Below are 22,985 nucleotides of genomic sequence, written 5' to 3' on the forward strand. Positions count from 1 at the left end.
ACATCGGTCGGACGCGAATAATAAGCAGTAACTGTTACAAATATCGATATTAAAAAATCATTATTAAAGATAATTGTTAAGTTATTATTACGAACGGGGTTACTTTTGGTTGGGGTTTTATGGCTAGTAGTTGGGGTCTTATTAGCTGGTATAACTCATTTTAGAAAAATAAGGTAAATATTTTTTATTCTAATTTGAATTACGGATTCCATCGTTCCATCGACTGTTATATATGTTATATTTTCTGTTTCCCATCACTAGCCCGTCTGTCAAAAAGATCAAGCTAACTTGAACAGGGTATAGTAAAAAGTTGTAAAATTTTCTATCTAAACCTCATTGTCATCGATGAGATAGTACACAGTGGCGTAGCTATCGTAGGGCCAGGTGATGCAGTGCACCAGAGTCCCGGAGCTCAGGGGGCCTTCTAACCTAAGCTTTGAAAAGAGTGTGTCAGCCAAATCGCTAGCTCCTGAAGTTAGAAAACCTCGACCCTGCTCATAAGATTTTCCTTTCCTATCTATAATTTTGAAGGGCAATATAAGTTAAAGAGGGGGTGGAAAGAGGGGTTGAGGGCCCGATTCTTTTCCTATGAACCGAGGCCATTGCCTACCTATCTACACCACTGAGTACATTAGTAGGCTATGTTAGAGTAGGCTGGGTGCGGGGGACTCTATATTGATAAACAGTACGTAGTATACATAGTAACCGAACAAGACTAAGAACACAATAGTGATATTTATATAATTTCATATAGATTTGTCACGTGACTTAGGAGACTGCCAATGAGCCCTTGCCAATGATCGCTCTAGACGCGTAGCAATGTGAATCAGAAAATATATCTATAGCCTATTCCAATTGAAGTAGGAAAAAAGATAAACAATCCGTAGATTTACGTATTTCATGAAGTTCGCTAATAACTCAGCTATATGCACTACTAAAAGTTTGTGATTAATTTATATTTATTTATAATACAACACTTATGACACTTAACTACCTAATTCCACTTTAATTTTGCTTCCAAAATTCCGATAACAGTTTCGTCGACGTTCAAAACGCAATTTTTTCGCAAATCCATAGTGAATATCATAGTTTAATCAAGCTCTCAACCAACTGTATCGCGTCAATTTGCAGTCAAATGTTGTTTATTTGACTCTTCTCCTCGTATGATTGGTGTATGCAGCATTATATTTATGGCTTAAATTTGCTATTAGCTTTTTTGTGCTTCTCTCTTCCCGTTTATAAAAGAGTAAGGTAGTCGCAATCCCAGAGAAGGTCGGAGCCAGGGCTACTGGGCTTTAAAATACAAAACTGACATTGATTTAAGTCGGACATATAGTCCTAATATCCGGTCATACGTACATAATATTTTACGTACATATATAACATGATTCGGTAATTGTTTCGCTCTCGAGGCACTACGTCCGACTGCGTTCCGCTTAATTTAATATACTTATAAAAACCAAATAAAAGCCGGAAAAGGTGGAGAAGTAAAAAGTCAACATGTCCGGCAATTGAATACCTGGAAACTCTAGTCAGGATGCATCTTAAATTCGTTGTATAATACTGCATTGAGTTCTTTAATTGTCTAATAGTCTATATCAATATTATGAAGAGGTAAAATTTGTTTGTATCATTTGTTTGTAGGGGTAATCTCCGGAATTAATTATATTATTCTATATATGTTTTTAAGAATTTGACATTATTAATACATTGCACCTGTGTGAAGCCGGGTCGGGTTACTGGTATTTTACAAATTTAAGCAGATCAATATACAATTATGAACATTACAAGTTATTAGAATATCCGTTTATTAAATTATCTTAAGTATTGCTATAATTTTTACTTTCATGCACTTCATTTATAAATAGGTACATTGCTTATAGACGTTGTTTAGTGGGTGTTTAGGTTAACTCTTTTTTTTCTATCTTTCTCCCACCATTGATTTGACATTCAAAAGAGGAAGACAGCATCAGTCACACTGATCACTCTTCAAATAACATTCAATAAAAGCAATTAAATGTTGACTAACCTTAAATGTGGGTCGTTTTTTATATAAGGTGCAGTTTCGAGGCCATCGTAGAGAGCCTTCGATATCGTGAACCCGTATTTGCAAAACTCGAGGGTTGGTGTCACTAGTTTCTCCCAAGGCAGCTTGCCCCATCGCTTATGAGCCGCCCACATACCACGAAGCTCGCCTGGCACGCCGACCGCTAAAGGACCTAATGGACAAAACGTGGTTTCTTAAAATACTCTTAAAATTATTCCTTTTTCAAAAAATGTTCTAATAAAACATTATTTTCTTCATTCACATTGGTTTAATGCATTTTGGTTTACCAAATAGTAGAAACAAATAGTCATAAACTCATATTGAATTATATTATGGAGTCGCTTAACACTATTGGATTTATTTTTCCAGCTTTTAATTTCAAATACATACTTGAATGAAAAATAGAAATTATTGAATGGATTAACGTAATGCCAATTTTTTGATTGATTGGTAATATTAGTGAAACTAAACTCGATGACTGAATGTATAAAGGTAAAGATATAAGAAATGATCTCTATATACATATTTGTCTATTTCGTTGAAATAATTGCAAGGGGAATTATTACTAAAAACCAAAGGTAATCGTATTTTAAATATTATGTCATTATTTAAAATACAGATTTTGTAAATATTTCAAAATATAAATCTCAACTATCATTGAACGTTAGAGAAACCGTCCACATGTACCAACGAACCAGAATGAGTGAAAGCTCCGGGAGAAACTTGCACGAAAGTTATGCGAATTCGACATCCAGTTAGTTTTAAGCTCGATCGAAAGTTAAATAAAAGTTATATTGACACTAAGATTTGATGATGGCATTATAACGTTCTGTGACTTTTACTTAGCCATTACTACTTGGCTGTCGAAATTATGATTTTTTAAAATATATTTAGTTCATAAATAAAAATTATCAAGTAATACATAGATATCTCACTCTGTAATAATTAATATAGCATTTGTAAATAGACTAAGTGTACTTAAACAATCGCTGAACACGTTGAACACTGAAGCCGAGATGGCCCAGTGGTTAGATCGCGTGCGTCTTAACAACCGATGATTTCGGGTTCAAACCCAGGCAGGCACCACTGAACTTTCATGTGCTTAATTTGTGTTTATAATTCATCTCGTGCTCGGCGGTGAAGGAAAACATCGTAAGGAAACCTGCATGTGTCTAATTTCAACGAAATTCTGCCACATATGTATTCCGCCAACAAGCATTGGAGCAGCGTGGTGGAATATGCTCCAAACCTTCTCCTCAAAGGGAGAGGAGGCCTTTAGCCCAGCAGTGGGAAAATTTACAAGCTGCTAATGCTAAAAAAAAATGAATGAACACGTTTATTATAGTATCAAGATACTCTTTTTATGTAAATCAACTTCAAATATATATAAATGATTCTGTAGCACAAAGCAAACGTTAGCGTCTATGTTACCGGAAATGCATGAAACCTAGGATTTCTACTCAATTCCTAGGAAATACATAAAATTCCGAACCTATTTAGGTATAATGTAAAATAATGTTTGAAACATTCTTTAATACACACATTTCCTGTGAAATGTCTGTATTTCCTACGATTTGTATGCAATTCCGAGATGATCCTAGAAAACTCTGTTCTGATTCTATGTGTCTCGTCAGTCTTACCCCTTATATAAGTTATGAAACAGAAGGCGCGAAGGAGGTGCTAACCGCCTGCAAATCCCTTAGCGCCGAACGCCACCGGGTTTCAAAATCTTGATGATGCTAAAGCGTTATAAAATCATTTTCTCATAAACGCGATGCCTGATTCGGACGCCATTTTGAAGAAAAAAAAATAATTTTCGTTTTATAAATATAAAAAAGATGTATCAGTACTTATATATTTTTTTGTTAATATTGCTTTATGTAATAATTCTAAAATTTCTGCTTATAATTTAAATAAGTGCCACGTAAGACAAAATCAATTAATGTTTTTAATTCTAACATTTTTAATTTCTCAACCTAAATTACGGGCATTGAACTGAATTTTAATTGTAAAGCATTGTTTCACAATGTTTTTGTTATGAACAAAAACGTTAATACCTATTTATACAATTGTTTCATTCAATAGATTATAATTCAGCGATAAATAACATCACCTACATTGATAAATAATGATATTTCCTGTTATCAGTTCGTTTATAAAATTTCCAGGTCATTCTTAGTATTTTTGAATTTATTCATATTTATCTTGCGACAATGACTAAACTTTTTAAAATCCCTTACTAAGAATTGTTGTATAGTTGCACAAGATTTTTTTTTTCAAAAGTTCATTCAAACTTTTCTAAATTCAAGCACTTTTGGATCGAATTATATAAAATGAAATAAAATACTACCGGTTCGTAATGTTTATACCAATAAAATCCATGAAGAAATTTAGCAGTTACTTTTTACACCAGCTTAAATAATAACATTTATGAAATACTTTTAAATTATTATTGATCCGACGTTCAGTTAACGAATAGTAACTCTACGCTTTCTTAAAGAGTATTTTATCAATAAATCGGTCTGGTCCTAAAAAGTACATTTTAAATTGTAGGGAATCCTAGGGAATCAGACGTATTGCAGTTACTTTAGTATATATTATTATCTAAAAATCGATTTATTACAAATATTATTATTTAATCGTTATAATGGTAGTCACGTTTGTAACTTTAGGATCGTGTGTAATCAAATCTTCTGATAACGATCTATTGTCACGTAATTTTGTTTTGTTTTTTTACGCAATAATAACGAAAGAGTTTATATAACTTTTTTATTTATCTGTGCAATCTGGGTTGGCTCAAGATACTGAAATGTAGTAAATTAAATCAGTTCGGTATTATTGTTCTAAATTCCTGAGCTAAATTGACTAAGCTATAAAAGTAAATACGATAAAAACGTTGCTATAATAGTTTACTAATATTTATCTAGCATGTATGTACTTAAATGGTATTAGCTTGTACATTTGTACCTAACTGACACATGACTAATTTTCGTATGACTCATATTTTTCTAATTCAACAGGTGTAATAAATAGTTTAGTTGGCTTTTTAGGAAAATACAATTTAAAATGAAAAAACAATTTCTTTATTTAATTTTAATTTTTTTTAGGTTTGAGATTTTAATATAGTTTTTAGTACCTATTACATACCTACTAATAGAAATACAGGTTTGCGCCAAATTAACTGTCATTGAGTTTGTAAAGGAAATAAAAAAAAAAAAACAGAAAAATCAATTATCTTTCGTAATAAATAATAGTAAAGCCGTTAGCCCAGGGCACCATGTCTGCTTGGACCCGGCATTGTGAGACGGTAGTAGTACCACTTAATTCACTTTTCGGACATATTTGTAATGTGACAATAAAAACCGATGAAGTGAAATAGTAGAACGAAGAAGTTTTTAATCTCTAGCTTCTGTTTGTGTTAAATATCATCATGATATATCATTTGATGATATTTAATATTGTAATAAATATGTAGGTAGGTCACCGTCAAGCACGATATCAAGTACAAACGGAAATTATGCCATGGAAATTCGAAGTGCTTTTCCGGTTTGAAGTCGAAACAGCCGGTTAAGATTCATTGTTCTAGCCACTGGGCCATATCAGCTCATTGGTTCTAGTTTAACCATAATTTTTTAAACATTACTAACCTTTCGAAGATTTATCGAAGTTTCCGTTGAACATATCCTGGGTAGCAGCTTCGGGGGCTTTCTCCCTAGCGATAACCGTGTACGCCTTCTCCTCCTCCTTGACGTAAACAGTCATAAAGAATCCTCCTCCAAGACCCATGCTCTGCTGGTTGAGGAGTCCGTTGCAGAACATCGCCGCGATAGTGGCATCCACTGCTGAGCCATTGATTGATAGTATATGTCTGAAAAAAATATATGTTTATGAACTACGTAATAATATACTTCAGGTTGCAGTTATTTGGGTATATTTCTATCATCATGAAATTATAGTAGTTCATAATCATGGGGAACAGATCGTTGGTCTAATGGTTGACTCCTGGTATAAACCCCGTTTCCCATTAAAATTATTAGTTTGGAAATTTACACTCATATGCCTTGGTAAGACGTAACGCCTTTTATTCTATGCCTGAACTATTTCCGGTCGTGTCTGACCCATCGGATTATGTTAGTGAGGGAATAGAGAGTGCACCTTTGCGCACACTATTATTATATTACTAGCTGTGCCCGCGACTTCGTGCGCGTTGTTTGAATTTAAGTTATTTGGATATTGTAGCGTGATTTTATTTTTATTCTATATATAATTCTAAAATAAAAGTAGCCTAAGTTACTCCTTATTACATCCGCTATCTGCCAGTGAAAGTCCCTTCATAATCGGTTCAGCCGTTCCAGAGATTAGCCGGAACAAACAGACAGACAGACAAAAATTGTGAAAAATGTTATTTTGGTATATATACCGTGTATACATACATATGCATTTAGTAAAAATTGGTTATTTTAATATTACAAACAGACACTCCGATTTTATTATATGTATAGATTATGCACTATAATACGCTTCGCGCAGATATTTAGTATCCTTTGAGAATCGTCGACGTTTCAAAAATCGGCCAGCTGGACATAAATCAGTCTGATCGACATTTTTAGTAATTTCACGTTTGATTTTCACAGTGAATTCGATACATTGTTAGATTTACGGAATAGTGCCACAGATATTTAAATTTTTAATTCTTAACGTATGGCTAGACAAACCGGCATCGTTCTTTTGTTTAACATGAGTGTATGTATAGGTGTGTCATAATTAAAACAGTAGGTACATTTATATGCAGGTAACCCGAATAAATTAAGTCTCAATTTATGTCTACAAAAAACATTGTAACGCGACTTATGAGTGTATTTTTTGTAATGTATTTTGTATATATTGTAATTTGATTCCGACACTTATAAGGTTACTTTGAACATAGGTATAAGAAATAAAGAGCATTAGTTAGTTCAAGGCGAGAGGACGTGTGACGACGTTCACGTTGCAAGACGCGTGAGATTAGAATGAAATTACATTATACATTATTTACTTTTGCAACGGCTGCTTCTGAAAAACCTAACAATAAATTATGTACTATAAAAACTGATGTAAACAAATGAATCATAAAAAAAATATTGCTGTACCTATCTATGTACATTTTTAGCACGTTTATTTTAATATTTATTATAGGTATACTACATGACTAGCCGCTCCACGAGGTTTCAGTCGTCTTAAACGTTATCACTCCGTCCCGACCCGTCCCCGCAGGCCGTAGGGATAAAGTTCTTAGTCTACAATCATTCTCAGTAAATATATTATCTATCGAAAAGTCCTTTATTCAAAACGGATTTGATAGATTTTAAGATAAGCGCATTCAAACAAACAAATTTTTTGTCATAGATCCTCTAGCTTGACAATTTTATGCTCAAATACTAGCTAACAATTAAACTATTAAAAATATCGTACGATAGAACATCCATCTTTAATGCTGTAACTACTTGGCATCGACAGATATTTGAATTGCATTTTAATTTGATGTTCAAATGCTTTACAAGTGGAATATTAGGTAAGTAATTGTAATGTTTTCATTCGGAACATATCAAAATATAACTAATACTCCGTCCCGACTTCGTACAGATAAAAAATCATACAAAATAAACCTATCCGATTTCCGACTTCAAGTCAAAATTTCCAAATATCCTTTCCAGTGAGCGACACATTGCGAAAGGAGTACCTATGCTAAATTTCAAGTCAACCGGACCTATTGTTTCAGAATTCCATACTAGCTGAACCTGCGGCTTTACCCGTACGAAATTTATAAAACTTCGCATGAGCGTAGAGGTAGGGATTGGACAAAAACGACCTAAAAAAATGGTTGGAGTGTATGACTATGGATATGAGAGAGATGGATGTGAACGATCAGATGACGAATAATAGAGGAGAATGGAAAGAAAAGACATGCTGAACCGACCCCAATTAGATAAGCCTTGGGCAGGGAAAAGAAGATCAGATTGCGGCTTTATGTTCTGGCGCAGGAGGGGGAGGCTATGGGTATTCTAATCTATCTATGGTAACATGGCGCATGGTAGCACGACACAAGTGTTATTGTTGTAATCAGGGACCAAACCTCTAACATATACAACACTTTGTTTCCCCAAAATCGTGGTGAATAATTCTATGCCCAACCCGAAGACTGGTCTTCAATATTCACTTTCGGTCGGTTTTAAATTTTTCACGAGTGAGACACGAAGAGAGCTTACAGAATAGCACCGCTGAACGCAAATCAAACGCAATACCATTACTAATTTAAACTTAAAAATATAATTTCCTCTTCGTTATTATGATTGAAAATTATATTATTTCGAAATACGAAAACGTTTCTAAAGATTATAATAATTCTCTTATCAAACGTAACTAATCCAAAGGCATCGATATCAAATCGAGTTCACTTAAAAATAAAAACACACTGAAAAAAAATATATTATTTTATTTTCATGTAAACGATAACATTGACGTAGGTACCAATATGTTTGGGGTACATGTCAGTCACCTCCTCGTGGTGTACCCTGGGCAACGGGGCCGGCTTGAGCTTGCTCGTCGGCCACGGCTAAGACTGGCGGGAGGGATGCCGCGGGGCTGCTCCTGGTACGTCCCTGATCGGCGTCGGGGCGGACCATGTGAGTGGCCTCGTTGGCTAGGAGGGAGTGGGAGGGCTCGCTACTCGAGCCTCCCAGGTGTTTTACACCGGCGGTCAGCGGCGGAGCCTACCATCTTATCCGCCGCAGGGCGTCAGCTTCGTTGACGCCCAGCCTCCAGTGGCGAACTCGGGGGAGTTCGCTACATTCTTACGTGGAGGATGAGGGGGAAGGCGCGCACTAGGCGCGCTTTCCATGAATATTCAGCCGCCTTACGGCGGCTGCCGCTGGTGGGGTCGCGGTTGCATGCCCTTGGCGATCCCGTGGCCTCACCACTCGGCGGCATGGTGGAAACCCGAGGATGGTTTTAGTGGGTAGGACAGGGCATTAGCACTAGCGTGCCCTGGCACGGGGCATTAGTTCCCGGTTGAGTCCCACATACCCGTCCCGGTCCCCCGACCGGGCGGCATGCGTAAATGCATTTCCTCCTCGTTAAAAAAAAAAAAAAAAAAAAGGTACCAATATGTTTGCCGTATAAAGTTCAGATAAACTGTATCATGAACCACACGGCTTGTTATAAATACATCCCGCTATCTTAATGCAATACGTGTTCAGCTTGTTTTTATAAAGAAAGTTCTTGTTTTGATGTATAAAGTGAATGGAACGATTTATTATTATTTACATAATATTTCAGTTTTGATAAAAGCAATTTTATAATTAGTGTAAAATGTTGAAATCTTAATTAGAAATGCAAGCATTCTACGCGGTCATGATTTGTAAAGTAACTATTTTTATTTATGTATAATTAAGGGTTTCATGTTAATAATTATATGTATAAAATTGAATGAAAATATATTTGCTAATTAACACAGTTATTAATTGTGTTCAATACTTGAAGTGATTGAATTAGTTTATTAATATTCAATTATGTGAAAATGGCACTTATTGTTAGCAATCTTCTATTGTTTAAAGAATCATTGTTTTAAGCGTTGGTGACTATTATAATGATAAGTATCTTTTAATAATAATAGTGCGATAAACATTATAGACATACTTACATCAATATATTATTTTTTTCAATTATTAATAGTATTCTGTAAAAGTATATAGGAGGCTGAATTCTTAAAATGTAAGTTAATATGGCGACTTGGATGACTTTTTCACTCGTAATTTAAAGGCGCATTAATAAATGATTTGATTATGTTTTTTAATTGTACATCAATGCCTAATCTAGAAAGTGTAGGTGATTCGTAACATTTATAAAACAAGTGACTATCGCAATTTGTCAGGCCTTTAAAATTATTACACGTACGTATCATTGAATACCATAAAACAAACTATTCATCAACAAACGTCGTTAAAACTTAATAAGCTTTTTACACTATTATACGTTGATATCATACTTTATTCTTAAGATGAACTCACACACATTCGCATCATTTGTATTTACACGCCCCCATACATACAAAGCATAAACACGCATAATATCCTTTTAAATAATAATGTTCTCTAAACACACACACACTAACAAACACATACATACGAGTACGTGCGAGCGCAGAACGTCTTAAAAATAATGATCAAGGTCTCTAGATATTTAAATATCAAAATCGCAAAATTAAATCTTTGATAAACAACATAAATTTTAATAAAATATTGAATTAGGAGAATAATAAAATAAATACATATTAAAATTGATCTCAATCATATGTAACAAACAAAACATTAATATTTACATAACATAATATTACATAACGCCTATTTCATAAGTTTTGGCACACTGTCACATAATTTGAATATCTTTATCAACTCAACGCCTTGAACTTTATCAATGAAACGAATCGCAATTATATCACGGGTTCATATTCTTTTCAACCCTTCGTAGTTCTAATCATCATAGTAAGTATTTGAGATTTTGGACCAAAGTAGTGAAGTAGATTATAATTTTTACACTAAGAATTTTCTAGAAGAAATATATATAATTTTTCATTAAAATTGAACCGTGAAAATGTACATATTAAATCAACCTTCGAGATAAAATTTTATTATTAACTTAGGTAGACGGTATAATTTTTTTCAATTAACATTAAAACAGCTGTAATAAATCGTCTTGAGAACAGTGGACAGATAAAAGATTAACAGTATGAGCTACCTATATCACAGGCAAAATGGAATTGAGGATTATTATGATTAGAAATATGGATAAACATACTATGCTGAACCCAAATAAATGGGACGGATAAGCGAATGATGATGATACAATTTTAAAAAGTATTTGTTATTTATTAGGTTTATATAATAAAGGTTTTTAATTTTTTTTAGCTTAAGTGAAATTCTCTGATTTCTCCTGTCTCAACTCCAAAAATGAGGGTATGTCAATACGAGACAATTCTTTTAAATGGCTTTATAAATCAATGTTAAGGAATGAATTCTTAAACACATATGATGTATCTGATATACATCATATATTTTACGAGTAGAAGAAAGAAGTCACTTCCATAAGTATATATATAAAAACAATTATGAACTATATATTTGTTTCTCGTATCTGACGTCCTATATAAGTTGACATTTATTAGAATATAAACAAAAATAACGCGTAACATCGAATTAACTTGAGTTATCGTATGAGAAGAAAAAATAAACTCAGTAAATATTCTTTGTTTACAAACGGCTTTGTTATAATATTCCAAAACACGCGATAAGACGTGATTCACATGACTGAACGAAGCTCGATATTATTAACTATGTAAATCCCCTTAATACAGCATAATAGGATTAAACCGCAGATATTCCAATGTATAGCTTATATTTTGTATAGTTAAGTTCCCATAGGGAACCAATATGTTAAATTGGTGACCAAACAACCCCCCAAAAAAAGTAACAAAACAAAGTAGTAAAAAGCACACGTGATATTCAGATTGATTATATAACAAATTTCTGCCTTTACATGAACTGTTTATATATTGTATACAAATACCAGTTAAACTGGTTCGCTATATTAAGTTCCAAATAAATAATAAAACGCAGTACTGTATTTTATATACCTACCTAGGAAGTTTATTTTTTTAATACGCGGTTCATTGTCTGTTTCAAGTATTTATGAGAGAATTGTTCTTAAATTATCATTAACGAATTTGAATTATTTGTTATTGGATCCATGAAAATATAATAGTCTATACTTTACCACCACTAACCACCTACCTACTAAGTACCTAACTACTAGGCATATTCTCAAAATTGTTTTAGAAATATACAGACATTATATATTGAAATGAATTAGTTCTAAATTGTGCCGAGGTAACTAGAACAAGCTTGAGACTAAACATTTGTATAGAAGTATTTATTTTTTAAGACGCAAAAGAACTGGAAAATGGAATAGATAATATTGAACAAGGTCATGTGAGTCAGTTCAGTCTGCCTCGCTCAAGGTTCTTTTTGTGTATAAACATTTAATATAGCGCTAATCGCGCGTTGAGACCAAGCCAACAACCTCGTATCAATCTTTCCGCTTCGTAAACAAATATTGAAAGAAAAAAACAAATTCATAAAATTATTTTATTTACCTTAATTTATTACAGTCACATGCGTACCACGAAATGATACAATAACGTAATCTATCTAGAAATTAATAACACAGAGATTTTGGGCTTTACAACAAGCCCAAGAGAGATGAGATCAGTCATTGGAACGGTGTTGTTCAAAATAGATTCACCCCGGCGTTGACCGGTGCGGCTATGAGGCACGCCGGCTCCGCCAGCGTAATCTTCCACTATAGTGTGCATAATAAAAGCTCTGCGTCAGCAGAAACCATCGCGGCTGTTCCACTGATCTCAACGACGAGCGACCCGTGCTTTCTTCGGGTATCCGCCATAATGTCCTCCGTTCGCTCGGCATTAAATCGACGTTCCATTTACAAGCCATAGTCGTCAGTTTTTTAGTCAATCATTTAATGTTTATTTGCTTTTTTATTGTTCTCCGTATTGATCAACTTCGTAACGATCTTTCTCGAATGTCCAGAAGGATCGAAGTGGTTAGTGTGCTCGCTTACTTCCTTCTTTGTGCGCTGCTTGCCGCTGTGTCCGGAGAAAATGTGCTTATCGTGGTCGAAGTTGTAATAATCGTATTCATCAAAGAAAGCCTCAGACATATTTATGACTAGTATTAATTCACGAATAAAAACACTTATTATTTGCGGTGACGGTGTCACGAGAGATTTGTTTTACAAATGTACGTCGAATTGAGTGGAGAGCCGCTTTTATAGGCCGAGGCAGACACGTCAGTGACCGCATGCGCGTCGATAATATTCTCGATACGTGATTGGTTAGAGAAATAGCAGCGACCCGATTATGAAGGATGTTTTTCGTTCAAATGTGTGAGTAAGCCGGTTTGGGCTACCATAACAAAATGGTATAAACAACTACACGCACTAAAATTATTCTATCTAAATTTTGTTTCGTTATTTATTTTTTATTTCATTATTTATTTGTAATTTGATTTCCGCTTACCAAAAATATATATTTGTAGAATTTATCTCCTAATCATTGTTTGAAAATTACGATGATTGTGTTTTAAAAAACATAGGATCATTATTATCAAACTTAAATAAATATTGTATCCGAATTCATTAATTATACAAATTAGTCAGTGGCCTCTAATATTTTAATATTATTGTATTGTGATGGCTATCCGACTGATCATTACTTTATTTGTAATTTTATTAGTACTGATTTCTCTACCAAGTAAATGGTATAATTTCTATGTGCTGGCAACATTATCAACAGTGCAGAACAATATAGTTATGCAGTATGTTATGTACAATACAAACACAACAAAGGTATGGAACGCGGTGTGTTTATAACATGTATATAAATGTTTTATACACTGTGTATAATTACTGAGTTTTATAGAACAAAATGAAAAAAAATATTCAAATAGTTCATATTAACTAAGAATTTTTTTTTTTATTATGTTACCTTTTATACTGCTCTAAATTGATATTGTAAGTTGGTTTAGGAGTGGCAAAGCATAAGAACGCCATCTATCCGTGAATAGTGTTACTGAGTTGCTATTTGCAAGTGTAACAATAAGCAAACATATATAAGTTGAAGAATTGTTGATGAATATGTTGTAAAGATTTTTTTTTATTGTAAAAATTGTATGTTATAACGTATACCATTAATTTTTATGGTTTATTCATTCCATAAATTGACGTTTTGTACATTAAACAAAAATACAACAAGGATATATCATTATTAAAATCTGTAACTACAAAAAACGCTGTCGCTGATAAAAATAAATTTATTGGTACCATTCAATTTCAAATTCAAATTCAACAATCTCTATTCTATACGATGTTGCTTCGTTTTCTTATGATATATTACTGCGAGTAGATATAACAAATATAAATGTTGTATTCTATACCAATCTCCTACTATAAAAAATCCAGATTTGTGTTAAAAATTAAGTTTTATTTGGTGGCAGGGATTTATGCTAGAGTGACTAACACAGTCTAATAGCTAGCACCCACTCATAAATTAATTTACTGCTAAACAACACTACTAAAAATGGTTTTGTGTCGGTGTCAAGGGTAAGTGGACATAACATTTATTGGCGATAAAGAACTATAGTGCAATCTGTAAGAATTCACTTCGTATTTCACTTATGAAATGTTGACAACCGACTTATGGCGATAAGTCATTTTGGTACGTGTATCCTCTAAATTTTATATTGTTTATAGTCAAGGTTGCATTCTGAGACTTCACGCTCTTGTTCTGAGATGAGTTTAGAGTTTCTTCTAACAGAATAGCTCTACTGGTTAATATTTATTTATCTGCGATGTTTGTCCCTGTTGAGATGTGTTACAAATCAGGTCACAAATTTTACAAGTATTAGAAATAAGAAAGCATATTTTTTAATATTCTATGGGCAGGGTTCAGATAATATATAAATATGAATATGTTTAATAAAAACGTCTTTAGAGGTATTTCATTTCTTTCCAGAATTTGTTTTAATAATTTTTATTAATCTCTATAGCCGCTTAGTTTCATGCCGGTTCTTCTCGGTAGAATCTACATTCCGAATCGGTGGTAGCTTTACCTTTAATACCGTTCTGTATAAATGACAAAAGTGCCTGTTCCTAGTGTGCCAACTTGAATACAGTTTTGATTATGATTATTGGTAGCACTATTAATTATCTACTCATATAACATAGTCTGTTTTTAATATTATTAATTTTATTTGATGGGCTCGGACTTTAAACAAGCCCGCCTGGCTACGTGCCACCGACTCATCAAATATTCTCCCGTCAAACACTAGTACTCAGTATTGTTGTGTTCTGGTTTAAAAAGTGTCTGAGCCAGTGTAACAACAGTTCACCAACTGTGTGATGTAAGGAACGGCTAAAGTTTTTTTTTTTTTTGTATTAAGGGTAAAAATGTGGCGATGACTACGACTATAAAATGTAATATACTGTTTTGATATTTATTAAAGTTTTACTTTAAACATATTTAATTTTTTTGGATACGTGCGTGTATACTAATGTTATTTTTTAAAAAGAAAATCCTCTAAGTATATTGTAAATTCCTATGAACAAGTATATTGTGTTAATTGATTTCTGTTATACTAGCTTTTTGACCTACCTGCCAATTTCCGAGCAGTGCGGTGCATCTGTGCAAACCGCTGCCTTCTTGAACACATGGAGCCATGACGGTGACGGTGGCAGAGGGTTTATTGGATCCGGCGGCGCCGACAATTTCCTTGCATTATATTCCGCTTTACCAATGAGGTAACCACTTAATGCTGATACCAGAACTAAAGTTATTAGTGCTGATATTATGATTTTCGTTTTCAATTTGTAAGGCCTGAAACAATATAAATTAAATACTTTTAATATTCGTCATTGTGGGCCAAGGTTACGGATTATTTTTCATTTGTTTTATTTACAACTAGTATGGTAGCGCCATCTCGTGCGAAGTAGTAAAAGACAGACAGGTCATAGTCATAATAAAAGGTTTCATAATTTCTAGAAACTTCTCTCGCGTTGCAATCATAAGGTTTTTTTTATCGTGTTGTTTTTTCTCCGACCGTTATTACAAGCAATTAGTCATAAATGTATGTAATCGTATTTAGTTTATTAATTCTACATGGCGTATTTATAATATAAATGTGAGCGTGAATATTTTTTTAATAACACCATTGTTTATTGCTATACACTTACATTAAGTTAGGTCATGGATGATATTATTAGGTACCTCTTTTTATGGCAAGCAAAAAAATAAATAATTATATAGTATAAATAGGGGTATTTTATTAAATAGTTCAGTGTATTTTTAACTAGGAAACTAGTTATGTCATTCTGATGCAAGGATATTCCTACTCGATTTCAGTTTTATTAAAACGTAATTATTTTATTTTTTTGCCAGCCAGTTGTAAAATTAGGGATACTCTTATATTGTCTGATATCGAAATAGCATATTATATATTTTACACAATATGTGGTCTTATTGGTTCGACAACTTATTAGTTAGATATAGTTTTATATATTCGTCTTAAATTATATAACATTCTTGATCTCGACGTGTTTTCGATATGCATATGGTTTTGTTAAGAATATTCAAGCGTGACATTGAATGTATCCAGCGAAATAGTGACGCAACTACTTACTTTTCAGGGAAATCATCGTCATAATTAAAATTTCCTTGTAAAATAGCGAATCTGTTAATCGGTGACACTAATCGAATAGTGTCCATAGGTATATCTTCGACATGAGTGCTTATGAAGTGTCGCCGGTGCAGTCCACTTCGTATTGATTGTTCCATGTTTTTATCCTTTTCACAACACGTCCTGACAGTTCGTTTGAGCACAATAACAACATAACCTAAAAACGTGGTCTTCGGAGAAAGACCATTGAATCATTTCTATTTTCGTTTTTGACGTTTATTAAGCGTTTCTAATAGATTTGTTATTAATGATCTCGCTGTGACAAAAACGTAAGTGCAGTGAACTTGTTTGCGAGTGCGGAAAATCGATACGAAAAACAGCTGTTCATGCCAGTTCCTTGATGTCTGTAGAACTGGCTACCGCTTTCTAATACTTATACATTTTCGATAGATGGCGTGGTTATAGTTCTTAGTTATGAGGCTAAGAAATTAGGACTAGGGAAACATTTTATTATTTACCTACCCTTTACTACCTTTTAATTTATTTCATATAAAGGTTTTATATTAAGGTAAAAAATATTACCAAATATGTAAGTAATACTTTTTGCTCAGTAAAAATGATCAGGATACTTATAAATGCATTGTTGCTTTATTTATTTTTTATATTTAATTTTTAATTATTACAATATTTGTTAATTTCGTAGTAAGATATTAGTATATTAATTTATTTATAATATTATATTATTATATAATAAAGATATTAGTATTTGTACGTAGAACTATTAAAAATGTGACCTTGGGATTTGTATAAGTGGTGCCCGCGGCTTTGCACGCGTGTTAGGATGGCGGTATGAAGTTATAGGTATAAAAAATGAGCCTATGATCTTACTGGAGTTTCAAACTTACTTTAGAACAAATTTCATTTCTGTTCAGTTGTTTTGCCGTGAAAACTTAACAAACAGAAATACAAAGACAATATTGGTATAGATTTATATTGAAATACCTACAATATAGATTTATAACTATGTACTTATTAATAATTTATATTATCGTTATATTATAAATTATTATTTATACGTATTAATTACTGTAGGGATATCCGGAATACCCTATTCATACCTTACCCTTCCGGTATTTTATTATATTATGCTAGCTGCTCGTTCCGACTTCGTCCGGCTAAAATAAGAAAATAGATTTATTTAAATCCCGATCGCAGCGACAATGGGTCCAATGGTAACTAGCTTACCATTTGTAATTACAGGTACAAGGGACATAACATCTAGCGAAATAACGAATGTTTAATATTTCTTACAGCACCATTGTCTATGGTCGATGATGACCACTTACCTTCAGGTGGCTCATATGTTCGTCCGCTAACCTATACTATATATATACTTACAAACATAAAGTAAACGATTATATTAATAAATAAAAATAACCCTAAATCTAATAAGTGAATACTCAAAAGTACGGGCTATACCTTTTCCGGTTTCGTAAAGATCTTTTTTTAATCACATAATAACAAGGATTATTAAAAACTGTAGCGTTATTCTATCGGACAATTCTAGAAAGCATAACATTAGATTTCCTGTCAAAAGACGTTCACCTCCAAGTTCTTCGGGCCTTGATTGCAGAATTTTAATTATTTAATGTCAATACTTTACACATTTTTATAGTATGGGTACAAAATTGTCAATGCTATGTTTATTTTATTATAAAAATCCGTCTTTCGTTTTCGTTTATTATCTAAATGTGGCGATATTAAAAAGCAATAGGATATTTTAGCCTACTGTGTATGTATTAAAATAAGCTAACAAGATATGCATCGTAGTAGTTCTTTCATATAGTTGTTAATGTTTTTGTTTTCATTTTAAAGATAAGACTGTAGTTTTTATTATAAATGTGTAATGTAAACGCCTGTAGTGGTGTATCACGCTGTACAAGAACTTGTTTCCTACTTTTACTTAATAATTTGTGAGTATGTCGATGGTTTTTCAAAATCTTTAAATAAATAAATTATGAAATTGCAACAAGGCTATACACAATGACGATGAATATCATAGTCATCATCCTGACCGATTTCAGCCACGGAAGTCATTTGCAATAGAGGCTAGCCGACTTAGTAGACTACTAGTGACACAAATTTATTCCGAGGTCTGTGCAGGTAGACGTTGACAATTTACAAACTCTTACCTACTACTGATACAATAAAACTCAGATTATAAAACAAAAACAGCGTGCGGTATATTACCTATAGTGAAGCGACATAGCGAATACGAAATCAGAAGCGAACGCAAATTACCGGTAGTATGTGCAGTAATTAAAAATTAAAGTAACATCACTTTTGACGTATTAACAATAAGACACGCCGTTTCGCCTTCAAGGTAATGTTTCGCGCGCTATTTGCATTTTGTTTTATAAACTTAATTAATTATTGTTTATTTACTTGTTTAGCTCTTTGTGTACGGTTTTGTGTCTGTGCGGCCAATCAGTAATACTTATTACTGTTGTATTCCAATTTGAAGGGTATGTGAGCCAGTGTAACTGCATGAACGATGGACGAAACATCTTAGTTCCCAAGGTTGGTGGCGCATTGGCAATGTAAAGAATGGTTAATATTTCTCGCAACGCCAATGTCTACATGGGCGGTGTTGACCACATACCATCAGGTACCTATGTTAAAAAGAGAGAGGATTTCACTTTCATCACGTGTACTGTTGATTACTATTACAGTTAGCCTGCAGCCTCTATTATGTTATAATACTCTACATAAATATTGACTTTTATAAGGGTATCCGGAGTAGACCCTACTCGTATATAGCCCTCTGGCTCTTATCAAAGATAATCTTATAGACAATTAATGTTTATTAATTAATTGGGCATATTCCTAACACTAAGTTTATCCGCCAGCATATTACATTAACTATTTTAGCCACTGATTAGACTTCAAAGAGTGTTATAGAAATACACCAACGACCCGCCCCTACTTTGCACGGATGCAAAGCTGATACTAAATATACTACAGAATGTCTTACAACGTTCACAATTTTTTAGTCATTAGGCAATACAAACCGCCATGTCCCTGCGTTTTAAATCTCTTATATCTTCAAAAATATTCATTTAAATTACATGTTTTAAAGGTTCATATTAGTCTATATTAAATGCAAAATGTATTGAATTGAATAACGATTAATGCTGTATTTTTTTAAATCGCTTCGAAAATAATCTAATATTTCTCGTAAAAAGTAAAGGACAAAAAATGGTTGTTGTGGGTTATCCCTAAGATAGACATACACCATCGCGACTTTTTTGAAGACCTTTTTAAGGTGTACAATACTGTAGAACATTATTTTAATCTATCTCGTAGGGTTCAGCCAGCGTTTGCAATGTAAGTAAAAATGTGTTTATTTACGACATCATTTGAGAAACCTCTAAAAAATCAATCTATCTATTGAAAGAAACCGCATCAAAATCCGTTGCGTAGTTTTAAAGATCGAAGCATACACAGGGACAGACAGCGGTAAGCGACTTTGTTCTATACTATGTATTAATGATACATATATACACGTGAACACATTTCGTCGCCTATTCCTATCGCCTATATTAGTAAAGAAAAAAATTGTTGACATTGAAATGTCGCGATATCATTGGTCGAATTCTTGACTAATAAAATCTATGATATTATGAATTCGCGGAAAAATTGTGTCTGGATGCCAGCGAAGTTGTTATCGGAACTTTGCTAGTAAAATTAAATGTGGATATTTAAATTCATTATGTGATATATTTTTTTATTATACATACATTATATTAATCAAGAAGTACTTGTAGTGCATGATAATCAGAGCTATTAGCAAAACGCATGGAATACGTTAAACTAAGGTATGTTTATATACTTACATTATACTACTTCTTTGATTGGAATTGACTTTATAGCGTATTTATGAACACTCGTACTTAAGTAATTGAAACAAAATATTCGCCTTTAAATGTGTGTGCCTGAAATCTCTCAACCATTGAGCTGCAAATATTTACACATTTGATATTGTTGACGGCACAATCTCATGAATATTCACTACAAGGATCCATTAAAAAAGTTTGTTTCTAAATATATTTTTTTTATTTATATTTTTAAGCTAAACATGTAAATTTAAAAACATGTTTTGATCTCCGTTACCTAATTGATTGGAAGCTACATTGAAAATATTAAATTATTTTGTGTATATCGATAAGCTTAGATCTTAAGATTTCGATTGCGTGTAATTTGGAGCTAAGACGACTTAATGTTTAGAACAGGTAATTTTAACTAAAGATCCGGGTTCGAATCCGGACAAGCACTAGTAAATGTTTATGGGCATAATATGTGTTCAGTTACTCGTTTGGCGGTGGTTTTTTTATAGTTCAGATGGCGAACGAGCAGATAGATCATCTGATCACTTGGTATCGCTGCCCATAGACATCTGCAACACTGGGGGTGCTTGCAGGTGCGTTGCCAAAACGTTATGAGGAAACATTGTAATAAGCTCTTAACCGTTTCCTCAAAATAACATATGCCCAGCAGTTAGACATCTACACAATATTGCTTGTCCTTATTTTTGTGTATTTTCCTATAGCCTTTCTCGACTCCCCCTCCGGAATGGTAATTGTTATATTGCATCTAAACTTATGACAAAGTAGAGAAGGTTTTTCAATGAAATAAGATTGCCCTGTTTTCTTGTAATCAGCTGCATACAGGTGTTGAAGAGTAATTTTCTTTAATGCCTTATATTGACAGTAAGCAGTGTGGGCAGTTCAAAATCCACCTAGACAGTCCTCGCCTGCCGAGTCGAGTTACTTCGAGTAAGTAAAACTAAATAAAAATGATAAAAACATTTTTCAGTCGGCAAAAGATTAATTATTGTTTTATTATTTATATTTTACACAAACGAGCAAATAGTGTGGCGACTGATAGTAAGTAGTCACAATTTTTCGTGTATAAAATAACTTGGCGGACTGGCAAATTCGCCATTTAATGGTAAGTGGTTACCATTGCCCATAAGAGATTCGCACTGTAAAATCTATTTACCGATTCCTTAGGTACATTGCCAAATAGCAACCAATCTTGAGAACTGAGATGTGATAACCTTTGTGTATGTAGTAACACTGGCTCACTCATCCCTCAAACCGGAACACAACAATCCTAAGTATTGTTGCGAGGCGGTAGGATATATGACGAGTTTGTGGTACCTACATAGACGGGCTTGTACAAAGCCCAAAGCCCAAAGTAAAAGACCATTACTTACGCCTATCTATCGCAAGCTTTGAAGACTGAGATGTTATGTCCCTAGTGTGTCGTTACACTGGCTATTATTACTATTGCCAGTAGAATATGTTGTGATGAATGGGTGATACCTTGACTTAGTGAAAGGGCATTGTGCTAGCTCGTCTGGGTACGTAAGGAATTATTAATATTATGCCCATATCTATGGGCAGTGGTGACTACTTATGACCACTTACCATCAGGACGTCCATTAGCCCGTCCACCTAAGGTAGGTGGACGGGCTAATGGACTATTATAAAAAAGATCTTGCTTCTTGTGTAATATTCTATTTTTGAAAGTAATATTATGTAAGTTCGTATAGCAATTTGTTTAAGTTTTTTTAAAAAGAAAGACTGTTAATAAATAGATTATTATTATGTAAAATTATAAATATGTTAAGAAAAATCAATTAAAACAATTTTATTTTAACAATTATTATCATTTTTTTTTTTTTTTATTTGTTGTCTTTTGTGTGAGGTCGAAATTTACTTAAAGTTTTCTCTTCTAATTAATCTATAGTATAAATAATATTCTCGATCACGTTCATGTCCCTGACACTCCTTATATTTTTGGTATTTCTGCTGCTATCCACATAACAAACACTCTCATCCGTTCATATTAAGCATACATATAGTAAGGATAATTCGATCAAAATTTACATGTAAAATACGTAACATTGCAATAATCTGATCTATGCCCATGGCTGTCTAACCAACTACACAGATTAAACGAATATGTTTTTGTGTTTGTGCACTCGCTATTTTCTCTCATAACTCGATCGGACGCAAACTAACAGAATTGTCGGAGGCCTAATGTCATTTATGTAGAAATGTATAAACTTCTTCAAACGAATTGCCATTGAACATTGCTTGAATTTGAATAGATGTCCTTGGAATGTGCATCAGTATTAAATAGCCACTAGTTTAATCGATACTGAACTCTTCTGTCTGTTACTGTACTGCCTTGTAATATAAGAAAAATAGTGTGTTTATTCATAATATTATATAATTATTATTATAATTAATACGTTTTTCTTGGAGTTTCAATGTAGACATAGTAGTAATTCCGTATAAAATAATTAAAGTTCAAGTCTTATTACTAATTATACAGGTAGAAACAACGCACATTATTTACGTATTTCCGTTGATGTAATAAGTTTTCCAGAGACCTTTCAAATTTAATAATAATAATAATATTAAATTATTATTATTATAAAATTTAATCAATAAAGTACTTTCAAGCAAATAGATTAGAATTAATTAAAATAGTCTTTCATATTTATAAGAACCACTTGATCGATAATTTTATATAAACAACAATTTCTTAATAAATAATAACATTAGTGAAAACATTTAAATATA

General features: G+C 33.0%; 2 protein-coding genes across 4 annotated transcripts in view; both read right to left on the reverse strand.

Moving 5' to 3' along the window:
* LOC125068053 (glutathione hydrolase 1 proenzyme-like) overlaps positions 1-22,985 on the reverse strand; it is a 60,459-nt gene that overhangs the window by 11,914 nt on the left and 25,560 nt on the right. For 2 of the 3 annotated variants that reach the window (XM_047677039.1, XM_047677038.1), the window contains 3 exons: positions 15,309-15,530; positions 5,695-5,915; positions 2,030-2,219 (listed from right to left, as the gene is read on the reverse strand). In XM_047677039.1, coding sequence (XP_047532995.1) covers positions 2,030-2,219; positions 5,695-5,915; positions 15,309-15,530 — 633 coding nt within the window. Of the gene's footprint in view, positions 1-2,029; positions 2,220-5,694; positions 5,916-15,308; positions 15,531-16,332; positions 16,663-22,985 lie in introns of those variants that run through there. The other variant, XM_047677037.1, reaches the window with a different exon arrangement.
* Positions 12,212-12,919, reverse strand: LOC125068054 (nuclear protein 1). Its single transcript, XM_047677040.1, has one exon. It carries the CDS (start codon positions 12,815-12,817, stop codon positions 12,617-12,619), a length of 201 nt encoding a protein of 66 aa, XP_047532996.1. The 5' UTR covers positions 12,818-12,919; the 3' UTR covers positions 12,212-12,616.

The sequence above is a fragment of the Vanessa atalanta genome, chromosome 13 (genome assembly GCF_905147765.1).
Source record: "Vanessa atalanta chromosome 13, ilVanAtal1.2, whole genome shotgun sequence".
In the NCBI taxonomy this organism is placed as follows: Eukaryota; Metazoa; Arthropoda; class Insecta; order Lepidoptera; family Nymphalidae; genus Vanessa; species Vanessa atalanta.